The sequence below is a fragment of the Rhinatrema bivittatum genome, chromosome 6 (genome assembly GCF_901001135.1).
Source record: "Rhinatrema bivittatum chromosome 6, aRhiBiv1.1, whole genome shotgun sequence".
NCBI classification, from domain to species: domain Eukaryota; kingdom Metazoa; phylum Chordata; class Amphibia; order Gymnophiona; family Rhinatrematidae; genus Rhinatrema; species Rhinatrema bivittatum.
In genome coordinates, this window is record NC_042620.1 from 331,012,582 (window position 1) to 331,034,715 (window position 22,134).

A 22,134-nucleotide genomic window follows, 5' to 3' on the forward strand; every position below is an offset into this window, starting at 1 on the left:
TTTTCCAAATAGGTGATAAAGTTCCCTCCACGAGCTACAGTCTCTGAATGAGCAAAAAAAAAAAAAATATATATATATATCTGTTAGCAAGGTATGGATTTCCAGTTCGACTTCCTATGAGAGCCCAGCATCCCAGGGCCTGCTACTGTAAGGCATCACTGAACTCCACAGTCACCAGGATACCAACACCCTTCCAAGGGTCTAATATAGCTTCAAATAGCACAGGGGTCACAAAACGCTCAGGGAGTTAAGAGCTAAGGGCAGGGGAGCTTGTGAAGAACGCAGCTCAGAGGCCTCAGGAACATAAGAGCAATGTCATAGATGATCCAGGGTGTCTGAATGTTATTGTACTATGGATAGCTGTCCTGGATTTTATTCGATTGTAGAGACTTGCGTTTTTATCTGATCGTTACAACCTGTACATGACATCACCACGAAGATGTATCAACCAGCCAAATGACTATTACAAAATCTAGTTTTTTAAGCTTCCAGATGTATTTTTTTCTGGCTAGACCAGAACATGGGGGCTGGGACGGCACTTGATCACAAGAGACCCATCACAGAGTTTGAGCCACTGGACTTATTTTGTAATGGGCCCATGATCAGCAAACCCTACCTAGGACAACGACACTGGTGAAGCGATCGGTCACTTCTCTGCGATTATTGCTGCTCTTGGCCTTGCACTTGTACAGGCCAGCGTCAGCCAGAGATACATTTGTGAGGACCAGTGACAAGTACATGGAGTGTCCTCCTGTTTGCTAACAGTCATGGCAGCGGGAGCCTCTTCCAAGGAAGGGTAGTGCCACGTTAACGCGTCGTAGATGTAGTTCTCAGCTTTGCAAGTGAGGTTGACATCACTCCCGGTGAGCACAAGAATTTCTTCAGTGGTGGATACTCCCGTAGGCATATCTAGAACACAAACACAACAATCACTGTGGTACAATGAACAACACTTGCTTCTTCTGCCTTCACCAGTCATCCCGATGAAGGTCCAGTTTGAAACACTAATTCACGGGAATAAACCATCAGCAGATAACCCTTAGCAATGCCACCTATCTCTTTAGGATGCTCTCCATAATAAATGTGGCACCTTTCATATATATATATATATATATATATATAGTCTCCAAATTATCTCTGCATTATAAAAATGTTATGGACTCCGGTCATCACTGCTTCGCATCTGCGCACGTGCAACGTAATGAAATCACCCGGAGCAAGAGAGGGGCTACAGGCAGTCAGGGAGGGGTGCAGATATTGCAGTGTGAGGTCACTGATTACCACAGGGAGGGCCGGCAGCAGAAACGCTAGTGGGGGTGCAGGATGAGAGAAACAGAAATGCCAGCAGAGGCAGAGCTGTTGGGGGGGGGGGGGGGTTATTCCGGACCCCCACCAGTGCAAACAAACAGCAAAAAGAGAGGAGACTCACTGGCAGAAGAGCGAGGGGGGGGTTTCCTGGCCCCACTCACGTAAGAGAAAAGAGGTGCATGGCAGGGAGCCGAAGGGCTGGATGATGTTCCCAGGCCCCACCAGCTGCACAAAGATGATGTCAGAGCTCGAGGTGGGCGGGAGAGGGAGGAGAGTGCGAGGAGAAGAAAGGGCCAGAGTAGGTGGAGGAGGGTGAAGGGTAGAGCAGTGGGAGGATAAGGAGGGGCAGGGGGCTGCAGTGATTGAGAGGGAGTGGAGCAGGGGGTGAGAGAGGGGAAGAGGATGTAGCAATAGCAGATGGAGAGGGGAGGGGAGAGGGACTGGAGGAGCAGTGGGAGAGTGAGGGCGGGGCTGGATGAGTACTGGGTAGGCAGCTAGAAGAGCAGTGGGAAATTGAGGAAGGCGAGGGGTTGTAGGGAGAGGGTTGGAGGAGAAAAGAGTGCACCCCCATCCTCCACTGACCTCCCATGCACCCCCCTCTTCTATCCCCCAACAGCTGCATACCATGTCCTAGCCATGCACCCAGCCCCGCCCATCATGAATAAACAGCATCCAGCCCCTCCCCTCACATACACACCCTGGAGATCCCCCCCTACATAAAACACAGCCCCACGCATACACACAAACCCCACACTCCACCACACTCACACCCCACATAAAAACACAGCCCCACGCATACACACAAACCCCACACTCCACCACACTCACACCCCACATAAATACACAGCCCCACGCATACACACAAACCCCACACTCCACCACACTCACACCCCACATAAAAACACAGCCCACTCATACACACAAAACCCCACACTCCACCACACTCACACCCCACATAAAAACACAGCCCCACTCACACACCCCAAACCCCACACTCCACCACACTCACACCCCACATAAAAACACAGCCCCACGCATACACACAAACCCCACACTCCACCACCGCACACCCCACATAAAAACACCAGCCCCACTCATACACCACAAAACCCCCACACTCCACCACACTCTCACACACCCCACATAAAACACAGCCCCACGCATACACACAAACCCCACACTCCACCAACTCACACCCCACATAAAAACACAGCCCCACGCATACACACAAACCCCACACTCCACCCCACTCACACCCCACATAAAAACACAGCCCCACATACACACAAACCCCACACTCCACCACACTCACACCCCACATAAAAACACAGCCCCACGCATACACACAAACCCCACACTCCACCACACTCACACCCCACATAAAAACACAGCCCACTCATACACACAAACCCCACACTCCACCACACTCACACCCCACATAAAAACCAGCCCCACATACACAAAACCCCACACTCCACCACACTCACACCCCACATAAATACACAGCCCCACACATACACACAAACTCCACACTCACACCCCTATACACCCCCACACAATCTCACATACACGCCTCCCTACACACACTCCACCCCACATGCTCATCCACTTCCCAACATGCACACATACACACACACAAACCTTCAGTTACTCCCTGACACACACCAGTCACTCCCCCCCCCCACACATACTAGGGAGGAGGAGAGGGATAAAAGGGGCAAAGTAGATAGTGTGAGGGGGAAAAATGAACACACACACACACCCCCAGCTTCCTCCACACACATCCCTAACACCACTCACATCAAGCCCCATAACTCACACACATCCTATCGTCCCCAACACACACACGGGGGGAAGGTGAAGTCTTCTGTGAAGGTTGCAAGGAAGGAAAGAGTCCATCCCCCAACACGCACCCCCCTCACTCTCACTTTCCCACAACACTCATATACCCCCCCCCCCCATGTGCACACCCATCACTCACAGGGAGGTGAGGGAACTGGGGAGTGCAGTGAAGGATAGGGAGAGACTGCACCCGCACGCACACAGTGGCTCCCCACCACTTGCACAGGGAGAGGTGAGTGAGAGGGGAAACGGGTTGGAAACATGGGGGGGATGGGTTCCACACTCTCCTCTCACCTCCCGATTCACTCACCATTCCCAGACAGGTGGGGAGGTGAAAGGTAGGGGGAGCACGCGGAGAGCGCAAAGGGGAAAATTCACCACCCCCCTCACACTCCCACACCAACCCAAGAACGTATATCACCTGCTCCATCATATAAATGCACCTCACCCATCACCATAAACCCTCCCCTCCTCACCACCACCACCACCGCATACAACCTCTGCAAGCCTTCTGACCTACATCCTTCCCCCCCCAACACCCCCCCCCCCCCCCCCCCCCCACACACACACAGACACCTACCCCCCCATCCCTCTACCCCTAAGAGAGCAAGTACAGGACACCGATGATGGAGGCATAACACTCGCTTTCTGACACTGCCATGCGATTATCACTTTCTGTTTCTCGAGGGTCCTTAACATCCACGCACACGCGGTCAAGGAAGGTGGTGGGGGAGGAGATTTCTCTGGCTCGCTCCCCGCCCTTCCTTTCATTGCAGTCACTCGCCCCTGCCCAGCTTGCATCTTCCACCGGGGCAGGAGCCTGGAATCTAGGGTGGAGGGCCCCCCGGCAGGGGCGGTGAGTGAAGCAAGCAAGGCCGCAGCCCCTGGTGTATTTCAAATGCAGTTACATTTTCCCCAGTATGCACTGCGATTAATTCCGTTTCATCTCAAACTATATTTATGTGCACTTACGTTCCAAAAGGGCTGTGAAATGATATATTAATATTTTCAGAAATACTAAATGAAATTGAAGCACTAATTTCCGTTCCTGAAAAGTAATTGTTACATAGCTGATGGCACCATACCTTGCTCGTAATGAAAGAAACCCAAGCTTTGACAGCAGCTGCGTGAGACGTCTTCTGCTATTCGTGACTGATGTTCATCACCGGTGCACTATTTTACAAACCTTTTTTTTAGCAGGAACATGTGGTTTCATGGTGTAGGGTGAGAGGGACGGCCACAGAAAAATAATTATCTGAAGAACAGAGTAGTTTGAAGAAAAAAAACAACTTTCTGTTTCTTGCTGTTCTGGAGAGCAGGGTCTCTGGCTGGCTCCTGAATCACGTGGCTCACAGCCAGGCTGGTGGAGATGAATCCCGGGTTATGAAAATCATCTGAATCATGTTAGATGAATAAAGGCTGGGCCGCTAAAAAGTCGCAATAATCCCAGCCGGGGGCGTCCGTCCTGGTACTAAAGCAGATTTCAGGCTATGCACAGTCGCTGTGCTTGAGGGATATTTGCAAACACCGGGCCCCCCAATCCATTCAGACGTGCCTCGTGCACGTTAACTGTGGCTATCCTGAAAACTGGATTCCTTGGATAAGGATCCAAAACTGGGCTGGCAGGCTACTGGACTCGACGACTCAGAAAGCATTGGGCCAGCATGAGAGAGATGTGCAGCACTAAGAAAGCGGGAACTGTGCCCTCTGGGGGCAAAAGATTTTACATTTTAGTTTATAGCTAAAGTGACTTTTCTCTGTAGGTTTAGGGGGTTTCCTGGTACTGCCCACACATCCACGTTGCCCTTGTGGGATCACCAGGAAGCTGCCGAAGGACTACATAGCTCCCAATAGGTTCTAAAGGTGGTCAGAGCACCACTGGGGAGCCAGAAAAGTTCACTCAACACTCACCATGCCCTGAATTAGAGAATTAACTCATTTAGAAAATTATTTTCAGCTTCTGAGGGTTGTACAGGATCGTATTTACTGCTATGTGCAAACTAGCCAATATTTTGAGCCAACTGGCTCGATGATTCTGTTACAAACAAGCTAGACGGCTGAAACTGGTCTCGTTTGGAAATCTCTCATGAGTATACGGCACTGAAATTATGCACAGGCAAAGGTTGTCCCGGTATTAAGAGAGCGTCTAAGATTGTTCCTTTCTGGTTATTCCTCCCAGTTCCAGGGACCGATGATTGGCTTTCCGCTTTTTATGTCAGATTTCCTTTGTCTGCTTGTGCTTCAATGTAGAGAACCCGGTCTCGCTCATACGGGACTCACTGTCTGGGCTACCACGGCCAGCAGGTCTCACTGCACGACTTGATGAACAAAAGACAGCAGAACGTTGCAGCACAGACGAGATGTCCAGTCTCCACGTATTTAAGAGGCAAGACAGAGACAACAGCAGAGCCTCGTGGTTTCCATGCTGGATTATCCTTCATAGTTACATAGCCCAATGTTCCAGTTTTCACGTTGCGATGGGGACGTGGAAAAAAAAGGAACAGTGAGCATCAAAGGACATCTGAACAGTTATCTGTGTGATGGGTCTGGGGGTATTTTTGATATTGGCATGTTGATATTAGGGTTGTGACTCGTGTGAATCATATCGTCCTTAACGATCGATTTTGGCTGGGGGGGGGAGGGAAATCTGATCTTCATGTTTTGGTTTTTTTTAAAAATCGTCTAAAAAATCGTTAATACGGGGGAGAGGGCGGGAAATACCGGCACAACCAAAACAACCCTAAAACCCACCCCGGAACCCCCCCCAAAATGTTTTAATTACCTGGGGTCCAGTGGGGGTCCCGGCCGCGAATTCTCCCGCGATCTCCTGCTCTCGGGCCATGCCTGCGTTAATAGAAAATGGCGCCGGTTGGCCCTTTGCCCTACCATATGACAGAGCACAAGGTAGCGCCGGCGCCATTTTGGTTCCTGTCACCCGACGTCACGAGTGCAGGAGATCGCGCCGTATTGCCAATATTCAAAATGGCGCCGGCAACTACCTTTGCCCTCACTATGTCATAGGGTCGAAATTTGCCTTAGGTGGTTAGCCTCACTTCTTGAGTTGACCAAACATCAGAGCGGATGAGCAAAAGCTAGCCATGGCAGAGCTTGCTAGAAGGTTGGAGTCTGAATACCAGCCAAAAGGAAAGCTTGAGTACAGATGTTCTGCAGTTCAGTCTACAACAACCTCGATGATGCCCCTGAGGGTCGTGGCTTTCACTGCATGGAGGGGTGCACACCGAAGTGATGAAGAGCTTCGCATCACCCCCGAGAGAGTAAGGTAGGTCATGAAGCGAGGCACAGCTGCCAGGACTAGAAAGGAAGTCAAGCTCAGCAGATGCTAAGGGAAGGCCTGAGAAGAAGTCCATTTTCCTGGAGCCATTTGCTGAAGAGAAGGGGCCAATTTCCAATAGCTTGGAGGCTCCCTTTGCAAGGGGGAAAATGGTCAGTTTTCAACATAAGCAAGACACTTCTATCACTGAAACTTAGAAACAGAAGCAAAACTATCAATCCCAATTGAACATATAAAAGCACTGACCAAGGATGATTCTAGACATGACCGCCGTGATCGGAAACGTTACATACAAAGCGCTCTGGATTTTCCACACGTGCAAGCCCCTCTCGTGCATGCCGAATCATCCATGTCCCAACAGGCTGCCACGGAAGACTTCCTGCTTGGGAACCAATGGTCTGATTGTCTTTCCTGTGCCTAGAATTAGTTGCAAAAGAAACACAGGAAAGAAGTGCAGGGAAGTTTCAGCTCCCTCCATTCTCTGGCATTTTATGCGAACACATCAAACACCCCCTTATTTGAAACTGATTTTCCTTCCTTGTTCCTTGCATTTCCTGTCTGTCCGGCTTCTAAACCGAACTGCGGATTGTGCTGGGTTTTTTTTTTTTTTTTTTTCTTCCTTCCCGTCTCACGGCAGAAGGCAGCAGCAGGCTAAGAGTGAACCCAGGAAAAAAGCCATGAACTCGGTCTTGGTGCTTTACTACCGTGAGCTGCATGTGTGCACGACGCCATGGCGGTGGATGCGTTTTCTGGCTGTGAGACATAGTTATGCTTCTAGTAACGTAACCGATTTGGTGGTGGATGCGGTCAGCTTTGGGGACTGAGACCCGTGAGAGCAGGCGGGGCCTTGTTGGGGCTGTCGACATACGAAGCGTGGGTGGCTGGAAGTGAGTTATCCTCAAGCTCTGCTGGTGCGGGTGAAGCCCACCCACACCAGCATCATCGGACATTCCTGCTTGTGCTTCCCACATTACTTTTCCCCAAAAGTATCTGCAACATTTAGGCACAATTTCATTGCACATTATAGTCCTGTAAACTGAAATGGTGTTTATTTTTGGCCGTGCACTTTTTCCATATTTTTTTTAAATGAGCTCCTACCTTACCAGCCATGTTTGTCTGTTAGAAAGTAATAGTTAGGTGCCTGTAGCCCTTACAACCTGGCTAGGGCATCAAATACAGAAACACAGACTATGACAGCAAATAAGGACCAAAAGGCCCATCCTGTCTGACCAGGTTACTTCCTGCTGAATTTTATTCTCCCCTCCACCCTCTCCCCCACCCACACCCCTACGTCCTTGCAATTATAAGGTAAGGGTGGTCTACATTTGTCCTTGGCAGGAAAGAGGATGCTAAGCAAGACATTCAGATCATGCATTATCAGGTATTTAAACTAGGGGGATGGCCAATGAAATTGCTGTGTCACCCCCAAGCAATACGGGAAAGAGGGAGGAGGAAATACCTGAATGCAAACCGATGTGAATTATCTCAGATGGAATGTCGGGTATATATAGAAAACAATAAATAATATACAAACAAAATCTATCAGCTCCAAAAAGCAGGAAAGGTGACTAGGAAGAGCAGCAAACCAAGGGAGAAAATTTGGAAAGCTCTGACCACAAATGCTCGCAGTTTGGGCAATGAAAATCCCAGACCTGCAGGCCCTAATGGTGGAGGCGGGACTTGGACATCATTGCTATTATGGAGGCAAGATTCACTGAATCTCATGACTGGGATACGGCCATTCCAGGCTATAACTTATTAAGGAAGGACAGAGAGGACAGGAAAGGGGGAGGAGTAAGCACCTTACGTCAGAAACAATATCCAAGCAACTGAAATGCAAAGGACATTGAGTAGGGAAGAAGCTTTATGGGCTAAAGAAAGAAGATGGTGCTTCCATTTATATTGGAGAGGTCTACATGCCTCCAATTTAGATAGAGAGCTGGTCGAAGACATCCGTGAGATAGGAAAGAAGGGAGAAGCGTTGCTCGTTGGAGATTTTAATCTGCCAGATGTAGATTGGAGTGATCCCTCCTGCAGAATCTACAAGAAGCAGAGAAATAGTGGATGACCTGCAAGGGGCTCTGCTCAAACAAATGGTAATGGAACCCACGAGGAAGGGAGGGAGTGATCCTCGATCTGGTGCTCACTAATGGAGATAATGTCTCTAGTGTCTGGACAGGTGGCCACCTGAGCACCAGTGATCATCAGACGGTATGATTTGATATCGCAAATAAGATACAGAGATGTCATAAGACGACCCGAGTTTTGAATTTCAAAAATACAGACTTTGTTAAAATGGGGATTTTCCTGGAGGAAGAGCTAGAAGACTGGGAGAAAATGGGCGAGGTGGAAGGAGCTGTTACAAAGGCAACAAATCTATATGTTAGAAAAGTAAACAAAAGTTAGAGAGAAAAAAAAAAAAAGAGTACGAACTGGTTCTCGAAGGAGGTGGCTGAAAAAATAAAGGCAAAAAGAACAGTGTTCAAGAAATATAAAGGACACCAAAAAGAGGAACACAGGGAAGAATATCTGGTGAAACTGAGGCAGACGAAGAAAGAAATCAGGAAAGCAAAAGTCAAGTGGAAGAAAGGATTACTAAAGAGGTAAAGCAAGGTGACAAAACAATTTTCAGATATATCAGAGAAAGAAGGAAGGCCGTTTCCCATATATGATCTGAAATGGGGAAGGTCCCATAACGGAGCATATCTGGGAATTGTGGGAGAATTCCATTCACGGAAGGAGGGTCGCCAGTTATCCTGGTGTTCATTGGCATAAGCCCTTAGGAAGGTTTTCAAGATCTGATTGACTTGCTCTGCCTGGCCATTGGCTTGAGGATGGTAGGCCGTACTATAATCCAAAATGATGTTGAATTTCCAGCACAGAAAGCACCAGTATCTTGCAGTAAACTGGGTTCCTCAATCCGAAACAATATGATTGGGCAAGCCATGCAGGCGAAAAATGAGGGTAGTAAACAGCTGAGCCAGTTCAGGTGCTGAGGGAACATCCAGGAGAGGAACAAAATGAACCATTTTAGAGAATCGGTCGATCACAACCCAAATATTGCTGCAGCCGTTAGAGAGGGGAAGGTCCACCACAAAGTCGGTGGACAAATGGGTCCAGGGTTCCTTGGGGACTGGCAATAGCTGTTACAGCCCCCAAGGTCATCCCACCAATGGTTTCTGCTGTGCGCATTTAGGTCAAGAGTCCACGTAGGTCCTGACGTCTCTTTGCATCTGGGGCTACGAGTAATGCTGTTGGAGCAAGGTGAGAATCCAGGCCTGTCCAGGGTGACCTGCGACATGGGAGTCATGGGACCATTCCAATTTATTTATTTATTTTATTTATTTATAGATTCTTTTATACCGAGGTACGTATAGCTATACATCACCTCGGTTTACAGTAAAACAATAATTTAGCAACCAGCTTTACATATAACAGTTTGAACCCAGTAAAACATTTAACTGAATAGTCTTTACAAAAAAAATGCTAACTTCATTAACTATGAAAACCATAATATATTAAAATTTACGTATTATGCGGGATAAAGTTAACTGACATAGGCAAAACCAAAGATCCATTAAGGTCAAAATGTTGCATGAAAGATATAGGGGGGGAGGGGTATGGTTTTAGCAGTATGCAAAGGATTCAAAGAGTGAATGCTTGTTCAAACAGCCATGTTTTAAGGTATTGTTTGAATGTTTTGTGACATGATTCAGTACGCAGGTCCAGCGGCATGTTGTTCCAGATATTGATACCTGCAATGGAGAATGAGCGGTCTCTGGTGGATACGAGTTTGACGTTTTTTTGAGGATGGACAGCGTGGATGGCCAATGTAACGCCGATATTTAAAAAGGGATCCAGAGGTGATCCAGGAAACTACAGACTGGTGAGCCTGACTTCAGTGCCGGGAAAAATCGTGGAAACTGTTATAAAGAATAAAATCACAAACCATTTAGATAGATGTGGTTTCATGGGACACAACCAGCATGGATTTACCCAGGGAAGTCTTGCCCTCACAAATCTCCTACATTTTTTTGAAGGGGTGAATAAACCACGTGGACAAAGGTGAACCGGTAGATGTGGTGTATTTGGATTTTCAGAAGGCATTCGACAAAGTCCCACATGAGAGGCTTCTAAGAAAACTAAAAAGTCATGGGATAGGAGATGATGTCCTTTTGTGGATTGCGAGTTGGTTAAAAGACAGGAAACAGAGTAAGATTAAATGGTCTGTTTTCACAGTGGAAAAATGTAAAAAGTGGTAGTGCCTCATAGAGCTGTACTTGGACTGGTGCTTTTTAATATATTTATAAATGATCTGGAAAAGGGGTGCAATGAGTGAGGTGATCAAATTAGAGGATGACATAAAATTAAGCAGATTGTGAAGAAATACAGGATGATCTTGTGAGACTAGAAGATTGGGCTTCCAAATGGCAGATGTGGACAAGTGCAAAGTGATGAATATAGGGAAAAATAACCCTTGCTGTAGTTACATAATGTAAGGTTTTACCACCCAGGAAAAAGATCTAGGCGTCATAGTGGACGCCTAGATCAAACAGAATGTTAGGAATTATTAAGAAGGGAATGGAAAATAAATGGAGGATGTCATAATGCCTCTGTATCGCTCCATGGTGAGACCGCACCTTGAATACTGTGTACAATTCTGGTCACCGCATCTCAAAAAGGATATAGTTGTGATGGAGAAGGTATAGAGAAGGGCGACCAAAATGATAAAGGGAATGGAACAGCTGCCCTCTGAAGAAAGGCTAAAGAAGTTAGGGCTGTTCAGTTTGGAGAAAAGATGACTGAGGGGGGATATGATAGAAGTCTACAAAATCATGAAAGGACTTGAACAAGTTAATGTAAATCGGTTATTTACTCTCTCAAATAATAGAAGGACCAGGGGGCAGTCCATGAAGTTAGCAAGTAGCTCATTTAAAACAAATCGAAGAACATTATTTTTCACTCAGCGCATAGTTAAGCTCTGGAATTCATTGCTGGAGGATGTGGTTTCAGCAGTTAGTGTAACTGGGTTTAAAAAGGTTTGGATAAGTTCCTAGAGTAAAAATTCATAAACTGCTATTACGGTAATTAATAAGCAATATTAGCTTGTGATTTATCTAATGTTTGGGTATTTGCCAGATACTTGTGACTTAGATTGGCCACTGTTGGAACAGGATATTGGGCTTGATGGACCTTCGTCTGACTCTGTATGGCATATCTTATGTTCGTGATTTTTTTGACTGGGTGACTAGAGAATTGGATCAAGGAAGAGTGCTTGATGTGATCTACTTGGATTTCAGCAAAGCTTTTGATATGGTCCTGCGAATAAAACGAGAAGCTTGGGACTTGGCACCAAAGTGGTGGAGTGGACTACAAACTGGTTGACTGACGAGTCAATGTGTAATAGTAAATGGAACCTACATTGAAGAGAGAATGGTGTTAAGTGGAGTGCCACAGGGATTTCTTTTGGGACCGGTTCTGTTCAATATCTTTTTGAGTGACAATGCGGAAGGAATAGTAGGTAAAGTTGGTCTATTTAAAGATGATACTAAGATATGCAACACAGTGGAGTAGAGAGAATAAAACATGATTTAAGGAAGCTTGCACAGTGGTCAAAGATATGGCAGCTGGGATTCAATGCCAAGAAGTGCAGAGTCATGGATCTGAGGTTCAGCAATCCAAAAGAGCTGTATGTGTTGGGGAGTGAAAGTCTAATGTGCATGGACTGGGAGAGAGACCTTGGGGTGATAGTTTCTGGTGATCTGAACATGGTAAAACAAATTTTACCATCTTCTATGCAGCCCAGCATTCTTCTGGCTTTCCAGAAGAATGCTGCTGCATAGAGAGAAGAATAACCAGTAAGAACAAGGAGGTGATTCTGCCCATGTGCAGGTCCTTGATGAGGCCTCACCTGAAGTACTGGGTTCAATTCTGGAGCCCTTAGGATAGAGACAAGATGGAGGCAGTCCAGAGAAGTGCGATCAAAATGGTGTGGAGTCTGTTTTGGAAGACCTATGAGAAGAGGCTGAAGGATCTAAATATGTACACCCTGGAAGAGAGGAATTGTAGGGGTGATATGATACAGACCTTCAGATACGGAAAGGTTTTAATGATGCACGAATGTCAAACCTTTTCCATTGGAAAGCAAACAGTAGAACTAGGGGTCATGAAATGAAACTCCAGGAGAGACGATTTGGAACCAACATCAGGAAATATTTCTTCACAGAGAGGGTGGTGGGTGCCTGGAATTCCCTGTCAGAAGAGGTGGTAGAGATAAAAACCGTAAACAAATTCAAAAAGGCATGGGATAAACACTATGGATTCCTAAAGGCTGGAGGTGGAATGAAGAAAAGAGGGCATGAGGAATAGCAACTTCTACCCCTAACAGAAGGCATGGGAATTACTACCCTTAACCAATTAGTTTACATGATTTTTGACGCAACTGAAACATCGCTCTCTCTGCTTCGACGGCGGGAGGTGAGGTTGGGTCAGGAAGGGGATTGGATTTCAGACGACCGCCAATGCTGGGCCCTTACATTTATGGTCCAGGGTACCGATAACACAGACATTAGGGAAAAAGCACAGGACTGCTTCAACGGCCAAGTCCAAAAGCAAAGCACGTTCAACAGCATTGTTGCTCGCAGTAATTTTGTGATGGGTTTGACAGTTGCTTGGTTTTGATTGTAAATATTACTACCCTTAACATAAAGCTTGGGATTAACTGCATACAGCGGCAGTTACTATTCCTAACAGAAACATGGAGGCGGTGTGCATGGAGCAGCAGTTACTACCATAAGAAACTTGCTGGGCAGACTGGATGGACCAGTTGGTCTTTTTCTGCCATCATTACTAAGTTACTGTGTACTTAGGGATCCTCTAATTGTGAAGGATTGTTAGAGCTCTAATGACAATAATTTAAATGTTCTTATTGGCATTGTGTACCTATTCCAAGGGATGTAGAGTGAATCCTCTTCAAACAAACAGAAGGGGTTGGGATGCCAAGTTTATTTATTTAAAAAAAATATGTAGCCCGCTGTAGACAGTTTTGCTTTGTAGGGACGGCAAATAACCCACAAGAATTATCTAGGAGATAAGACCAGGTCTGGAAGTTTCTGTGTTGTTTTAGAATCCAATGCTGTTGTATGTGATATTTTTTGGTGTTTGTTTCTTGATACTGTTTTATGTATCTTCTATTGTAAATCGCCTAGGCCACAATTTTGTTGTGTTAAGCGATTAATAAATTTTAATAAATGAAATGAAAAAATACATAAATTAAACAGGATAACACTTTGAGAAGGTGAGCCAAGGTAGCTTCCTGGACTGGCAAAGGAATTTACTAATTATTGTGAGCGCGCAGACCTTGAAGGAGCCTTAAAAGAATTCGGTGTTATTAGCTGCGGTCCCTGTCCATCCTCCCCTCAGATCTCTTGTTTAGCAAACCACCCAAAGATTATAAGCAAGAAGAGAGGGGGGAGAGAACGCCCCGCAAGCACTCGCTTCCATGCAAACAACCAACGAGAAGTCGGCTTTCACTTCTGACTCCAAAGAATTTATTGTCTTCAATGTCTTACTCCCCGCACCATCATCTCCCTGATATACAGCTCTTGGCCATCTCCAAAATTCCACTGGGAGATTACATTTCCACTTGCCGCACACAGAAATGAGCGATGGGGTAGCTGACATTAAGAGATATGGCCTTGTAAATATGTCAGCAGTGATCAAATGGAGAGCAGCAGGCATTTCGGGGGCCGTCTGCTTTGTCATGTAATCGTGTATTTTCTCTGCTCTCTTCGGAAGATTATGAGTTGGGAAACTTTCTTATTTTTTTTTTTTACTTTCCAGCTCAGTCGGAATCAGAGCTGAGATCTGGCACCAGGAGCCTTTATTTACAACTACCAGGAGACTTTTGGCCCTGTGTTATATATGCAGCCTGGTCACTGCAGTGATGATCCTGGGCCAGAGGCCATGCATCAGGGCTCCTTCTGGAACACTACACCACCATGGGCCCGGAATCTGGTCAGCAGGTGTCATCCCTGAGCATCGGCCACAACTCCCTCGTCCCCCCCTGGAGCTCCGAATGCTGTCTCTACAGAATCCCCTTGCTAACCCAAGGAATGGAAGCTCTCACTCGAGAATCAAACCAGGGACCTTCTGTAGCACCGCTAGTGAGCTGCCAGGTCGGACCGGGCTGGACCAGTGGAAGCTTTTTACTTTTATTCCTCTTATCCAGTAAGAGCAAATTGTGTGATGTTTTTTACCGGCTTGAGTCGGTTTTGTTGCATTAAGTTTTCAGATCTCACAAAGGAACGTTCCTACTTTCTTCAAAGCAGTTTGCGGGTGAGGTTTTCTGCTATTCCCACTCATTCCCCATGCATTGGGATACTTGGAATCCTCAATTAGAAAACAGAGTGAATTCCGGATGGGAGTGGAAGGACCAGGACCAATCCAAGACTTCACTCAAAGACCAGAAAGTTCTGGTGCTGATTCACCCCTTACATCATTAACAGTTTGCATTCTTTGTGCAACTCATCTGTATACGACCTACTTTCCAGCAGTTATGGAAACACACGCACACAAGCCACCCCAGTAGACTTCTGCCTATGGCAGCAAAAATCTGGGGCTAGCAATGTTCCTTCGTGCTTGCCTCACCTCCGATTTGATTTCCTCACCCCATCCCCGCAACAGATGTCCAGTTTTCTTTCTATGATCTTTCCACCCACTTCAGGCCTCTGATCCTCTTCCCACTTCTCACCCACAGAAGTCAGGGCTTTGGCGGCACCGTCAACAGAAGTCAGTGAGTGCACCGACTGTGCTCACAGATCATGCCTTACACATGGAGGCCTGGAGGGGGTGAAGCCATTCACTGCCTTCTGCTGACAATGCTACTAGAGCCCTGAGGGGAGGGAGGATGCAATCTGAGGATCCCTGGGGCAGAGATTGTGGAAATGGAATTGGAGATCTGCCAGATCTCGGTGGGGGGTGCTTAACAGAGTGGTTGGCCTTGAACCGTATTTCTGGAACTTGGGACTGCGTGCCTGCTTCCAGACTGGAGAAGGAATAATGTTGTTATTACTCAGTCACGAATAAGGCAACCACCGGGCTTCATTATTGTAGGATAAGTTAATCCATGTTCTGGTTTTTCCCCATTCCATGCATAGACTTCTAGTTCTGGTTTTCTTGGGGAAATCAATGACAAAATATGAACTCCCAGTCCATGCACGAGGCGGGCTAAAATCAGGAGTGGATCGACCTGTCCTCCAAAAATGGAGCCAGATAGCCACAGAGACAGAAAGAATATTGGTTGGGGACTTATTAAATTCTACCTTTCCCATTTCTGAGGGTGTGCCTTGTGCTATATCACTGCACCCTGCAAGTGGCTGTGCTTTCCCTTTGCTCGTTCAGAAGCACTCAAGGAGCCCTGCTTAGATGAAAGATTCTATAGTAATGTATCTTCTCCTTAGTAATCTCCCTAGCTTGCAAGACATCTCGTAGGAGTTCCATGTATATTCTAAATCTGCCTTTGCTACCTGAAGGCTGAGGACGAAGAGGGGAGAGCAAAGGGGAATAAGGCAGGCCACTGGATGCCGGGGAAAAGTGGGAAGGAGACAATAGTGCAAATGCTGGGGAAGAGAGAAATTGAGGATTGGTAGAGGGAAGGGGTATGAATATGAAAGAAGGCATTATGAGATCAAAATTCAAAGCATTTGGATGGCTAACACAAGTTATCCATCCAACTCATATCCATCCAACTCATATCCATCCAACTCCAAGTTATCCATCTAATTTATAAGTTATCCATCTAATTTATAAGTTATCCATCTAATTTATAAGTTATCCATCTAACTCTTAAGTTATCCATCTAACTCTTAAGTTATCCATCTAACTCTTAAGTTATCCATCTAACTCATATCCATCTAACTCATATCCATCTAACTCATATCCATCTAACTCATATCCATCTAACTCATATCCATCTAACTCCAAGTTATCCAAGTTAAGAATCTAGCTCCAAGTTATCCATTTAAATGTTTAGTTCTGAATATTGACCTCTCTATGGATAGGGAACAATGTGGAAGGAATGGGAGACAAAGAAAAGGAATGGAAGAGCAGAAGAGAGAAATAAAGAGGAGGAGCAGGTATGAGAGCTAAATGTTGTGAGAAAAGCCGAGGAGGAGTGACAGGCATGAAAGAAAGCGAGATGGAAGCTGAGGTGGAGAGAACAAGAGAAATAGATGGAACTCGGTTCCCTGGTGGCAGCAGCAGTTAGTGGCAGCCCTGTAATATTCCTTATGTAATGTTCCTTATGTAATTATGCAATAATTGTAAAGCCTGTTGCTAAGTTCTGTTCTATGTAAACCGATGAGATGTTCCCAACGTTCGTCGGTATATAAAAAATTTATTAAATAAATAAATAAAATAAATAATAGAAGCAGTTCAGGGCCTTCCCCCCCCCCCACCCTGAACTGTTCACAAACAGCACAAGATGGGGGACACCCCCCCCACAAACACATACCTTCCATTCACTTGTGAAAATTATGTGCACAACAATAGTGCAGACATGCACACCCGCCCGGAAACAATGAAAGGGACCGTTGCTTGTGAGATGAATTGTGAGACCTGCAAAAAATGTTAGAAGCAGACACGGTCTTTACCTGATACGTAGAATCGGATGCTTCGTTCGGCTCTTCCAATCTTGTTTTGAGCGACACAGTGGAAGATTCCGGAGCCATTGGTCCCTGCTGCTGTTTTCAGGGTGCCCAGGTTCTCAAGGGAACAGAACAGAGGCTTTGGTATAACTTCAGCCATGGTGCAACCAATATTACAGATTATCCTCCCTCCCACATTCCCCACCATGATCCAGATTCAGCAACAGCTTTTCCCCACGAGAAAATGATGATCAGTAACAATAATAACGATGCATTCACTTACAGATCGCCCTTCCTAACTATTACCTCAAGGAGGTGAACAGAATGATATGGACAGAGCGTACGCAAACACGACCCATACGCGGACAATAAAAACTCCTGTGTAAACCAGGACCACAGCTCAATAACTGGAACTGAAGCTCTCCGAAATTCAAGACAGAGAGATTTCCCCCCAATGGGAAATGATGGGAACTAGAATTTTCTTACCCTTCCGCACTCCTGGTGCCATCTTCCCTTATCACTATTGAAAGCAGCGATAATGCGAATTCTGACAGTGTCGGGTTCCTCCCCCCCTTCTCTACAACTTCCAGTAATAAAAGCACTGACAGTGCATTAATGCCGCCTCAGAATCTCACACAAAAACACAGGGCTCTTTGGAGAAGAGGAGAAAGCACTCGTGCCTGAAAGTTTACCTGAGCAAACCAGGTCAGCAACCCTACGGTGTGTCAGGGATGCGCCGCACTCATGGTTTAATGGGAAATCTCCCCGTATTTGGGGCCTGGTAGTACTGCATGGACCCGTTCGTTTTGGACTCCTAAGGTGTTGACGTCTTTCTTCATGGAATGCACGCAACGGTCTCCCTGGGAGGTGGCAGAATAGCTGGGACAGGTACGGTGGTGAAGCAGTGGAGGTGTGGAAGTAAAAGGTCAATAAAAAGAAAACAGGAGGTGCCGCCTTTTTATTGGACGAGCTCGTGACAATCCTTGACTAGCTTTTGGAAGCTTAACTTCAGGTCAAAAGAGAGTGAGAAGGTCACAGGGAAAGACGATGCCGGATGGGCATGGAAGTGAATTCGTTACAATGGTGATGCGAATGGGAAAAGGGGCTTTGACGCGTTAAGAGCAGAGGCCCCCTAAACTTTTCAAGAGAATGGCCACTTAGAGATTACCGAGAGGGCCGGGGTGGGGTGCGGAGAAGGGAGGCCCTTGGAGTCGCTTGCAGAGAAGGGGCTGAGGGAACGATTTGAAATGCTGGGGGAAGTGGGCAGGAAGAGGGTGTGTCAGTCCCCCTGCCACACCCCGGCAGCCTTGCCACCCGCCTCCCCCAATACCTGCCTGCCTAGGGAAGTATGGGAGGGGAGGGTGGGGCGTGGATGGATGGATGGATGGTGGGATGGAGTGTCTGAGTGTGTGGTGCACTCTATCACTCCCCCCCCCCCCATGCTTCCTCTCGTCTTCCTTCCCCTTTCTCATCCCTTTCCCCCCATCTCTCACCCCCCCCCCTTTATTGCAACATGCCAGATTCATGGAATGAGCAAACCTGCCCCCTCTGGAGACCCCGATCCAGGGACCGACGCTCATACTTGCTGTCTGGGTTATAATCATGAGAAAATTACTACAGAGCTCCTCGATGGAGCTTCCTCTTGGCGAGTATTACTCTTTATCGCAATTACGCTAATAAGGATTTATGTAACGACAAGTGTTTAGAAAATGTGGGATGCTCAATAAAGTTACTTAGGTGAGTGCGTCTACCGGGACGGGGCGATGAGCGAAAGGCCCCTGGTGCTTCCTTTCTGCCTGGGCAGTGTGAACATGCCTGATCTTTCTCTCACCTTACTAGGTCTTCTGAGAGGATTGTGTTTGTACAAAAGTAAAAAAAAAAAGAAAACTAGAAAAAAAAAGTGCTTTAGAAAAAATGTCTTTTGATTGCCGCCTTGTTCTGTGTTATTTATAGGACAGAGGTACTGTTTGTACGCCAGGCGTTTTGGACCTGATGGTTACCCTATAAGGGGTTGAAGGTATTTCCCCCCTTCTCGTGCCAGGTCTCCAAGAAATCTCTTAGTGCCCCCCCGTTGCTGAACGCCAGTGGGAAGACGTTGGGCCCCCACACTGTGGAGACGTCTCAGCAGGCCCTCCCCCCCATCCCTACCTTGCGTAGCCCTGAAGCAAACGTTTGCCCCCCTTCGGCTCAGCTCCTCACCAGACAATCCTTCCCTGCCCGTTACTGCCGGAGATTTACAGCGGCTCCTGGCAGAGTTCCTCCCGGTAATGCTTTAATCTACGCTCTGCGGCTCCTTTAATAGCTTTCCTTTCCCTAGATAAACAGTATCTTGTGCGCTGTGTGTGTGGCTGCAAGGGAGGGGGCAAAGGAAAGGGGACTGCATGAAAGCCGATTTATTTTTCCAGTGGGTGAACTCTTGGTACTTGTGATATTAAATCCTGAAGATAAATTGGTTTGTCTTTTTTTTTTTTTTTTATAAGTTGGTGCAAAGACATTTTTTCCATTGAAATTAGAGGGAAAACTTTTTTTTTTTTGTTCTTGTTAAGAGATATGGACGTTCTGAAAAAAAGATCCATCCATCATCTGCAACTATTTGCGAGCACTTTAAAAGCAGGTCTCTGGCTGGATGAGAATACAGCGGTGCAGGTCACGGGGCACTGAAAGGAAGCTGAAGAAAACGTTGATGAGCACCCCCAATAACCCCTCGATTTGTTAAGCAGGGCGGCCAGATTACAGCAAATGCCGTGTTTTCAACTGGGCACCATAGGCACAGGGATTTGCCCAAGATCACACGGTGAGGGGGAAGAGGCAGACCCTGGCTTCACGTCCTCGGGACCCCCTCCTGAATTACAGAAAGTAAAATGTGCAGCCAAGCTTTACTTTACAGTATCGGCCCGTTTGTTTGTTATTGTCACAGACATAAGAACATAAGAAATTGCCATAATGGGTCAGACCAAGGGTCCATCAAGCCCAGCATCCAGTTTCCAACAGAGGCCAATCCAGGCTATAAGAACCTGGCAAGTACCCAAAAACTAAGTCTATCCCATGCTACTGTTGCTAATAATAGCAGTTTGTGCATATATATTATACAGAGAAATATAGCTTTTCTTATTTTCACGTAAGGCATAGTCAGATGTCATTATTTTCTGCAGACTGCAAGGCAAAGTCCCCCATCCTTCCACCCACTACAGACCCATTCCACCTTCAGCTCTTAAAATGTGCAATCTCAACATGCTCACATTCTTATAGATTACTTGATATTAAGCACGGAGGAATTTTCTTGTTCTTAAATGAAACTGTCTGAGATCATTATCAGGCCCGTCTCTAATTCCAAAACTGTAGGAGAGTGCAGGGATTGCAGGTTGATTGATACCTTGAATCTTATTCTATGCTATTAAAGCACTTTCAGTATCAGACTCCTACAGTATGCGTTGCTGATCTCTCCGTAACCGATGTTGGATTGTGGTGACTTCTGTTCCTAGATATTTATACACACCTCCCTGCTCAAGATCTTTTATGCTACAGTCATCAGTCAGGATGTTTTCAGTTTTGCTTAATTTTCCTTTAAGGAAAGTTGCCTTAGCACATTTGTCCAAGTTGAATGTCATCCTGATGTCAATCTTGGAAGGTCGTCACTACCCCGAGGTAGCTCACCTAAATGACAACCACAGGAGCTACAAACAGTAGGCATGATGTTATCTGTAGACCATTAGTGTCCCTAGAATTAAGGATAAATCCATAGCCAAGGAATTAATAAGAGGATTCAATGGATTCAGTGCCAGACAAAACAGAAGTGGTGATAGGGAATCTCCCTGAACTATTCCTCACTACATCTTGATGTTAGGAGTAGCATATCATCCATCTTCATAACTGAGATAGAGCGTAGTCTGCCACATTTTCATGGTGAACTTAATGTACTCAATCAATCCAGGGTTCACTCTGTACATTTCAAGGCAATTTATTATCCAAGAGTTTGGCATGCTATCAAAAGCATTTTTATAGTTATACTGAGGTTTTGACCTGTCTTACAACTGGTCAAGATGGATTTATTCAGTATCTAGTTCTATATGCTCCTCTGTTGTCACCATAATGTTATTTATAACTATATAATCATATATTCTACCTGCATCAATTGCAGTGAACAGATTTTAGATGGTAGGAATGTTATTGGCTGGTAATTTTTGGGGATGTTATTTGGATCGCCCTTTGGAAGAAGTGCACTTTCTGTTATTAGCCATCGGGGTGTTAAACTGCAGAATTCAGTTGATCAGGGAGCCAGAATTATCAGGTCTTGGTGGAGAGATGGTTAATATTTGAGCCAAAAGTTGGAACCTCTATCATGGCCAGGTATCTTTTAATTGGGGCTTTTTTAAAAATGGCTTCCATAGTTTTGATGTTTGCCTCTTCCCTGTTCTCTCATATGCTGGGCTGCCGTTCTACTTCCCGGCTATACTCATATAAATTTTTCCAGAACTCTCCTGCTTCGGCTTTGGCTGGTGGTGGTTTAACTGCGTTGATGTTCTTTCCCAGTTCCTGATAGAATTGCTTTGGCTTGTGTCTAAATGTTTTATTTTGATGTCTCTTATTTCTATTTCCTTTCCTAGTTGCTCAATCCCAGGGATAAGTGGTGGCCTTCCCACATCTACCTGGCTAATAATAATTTTTATGGACTTTTCCTCCAGGAATTTGTCTGAATCCCTTTTAAACCTCACTATGCTAGATACCTTGACCACGTCCTCTGACACAATTTGATTGAACATTACATAAAAAGTACTTTTTCCAGTTTGCTTTAAATCTGCCACCTTTTAGTTTCATGGCGTGTTCCCTAGTCTTAGTACTATGGGGAAGGGCAAATAATCATCTCCCACTTATCTGTTTCACCTCACCCATGATTTTATAAACCTCTGTCATATCCCCTCTCCAGCACCTCTTCTCCAGGCTGAAGAGACTGAACGTGTTCAATCTTTTAAGTGAGCCGTTCTGTCCTCTATCACTTTTGTTGCCCTTCTCTACCTTTTCTAGGTCCGCTTTATTTTTTTTGAACTG

General features: G+C 46.0%; 1 protein-coding gene across 1 annotated transcript in view; it reads right to left on the reverse strand.

Moving 5' to 3' along the window:
- Positions 1–22,134, reverse strand: part of LOC115094728 (vascular endothelial growth factor receptor kdr-like) — a 311,596-nt gene that overhangs the window by 99,644 nt on the left and 189,818 nt on the right. Inside the window, exons 12-13 of the mRNA XM_029607986.1 lie at positions 17,095–17,206; positions 739–909 (exon numbers count right to left, since the gene is read on the reverse strand). Coding sequence (XP_029463846.1) covers positions 739–909; positions 17,095–17,206 — 283 coding nt within the window. The remainder of the gene's footprint in view (positions 1–738; positions 910–17,094; positions 17,207–22,134) is intronic.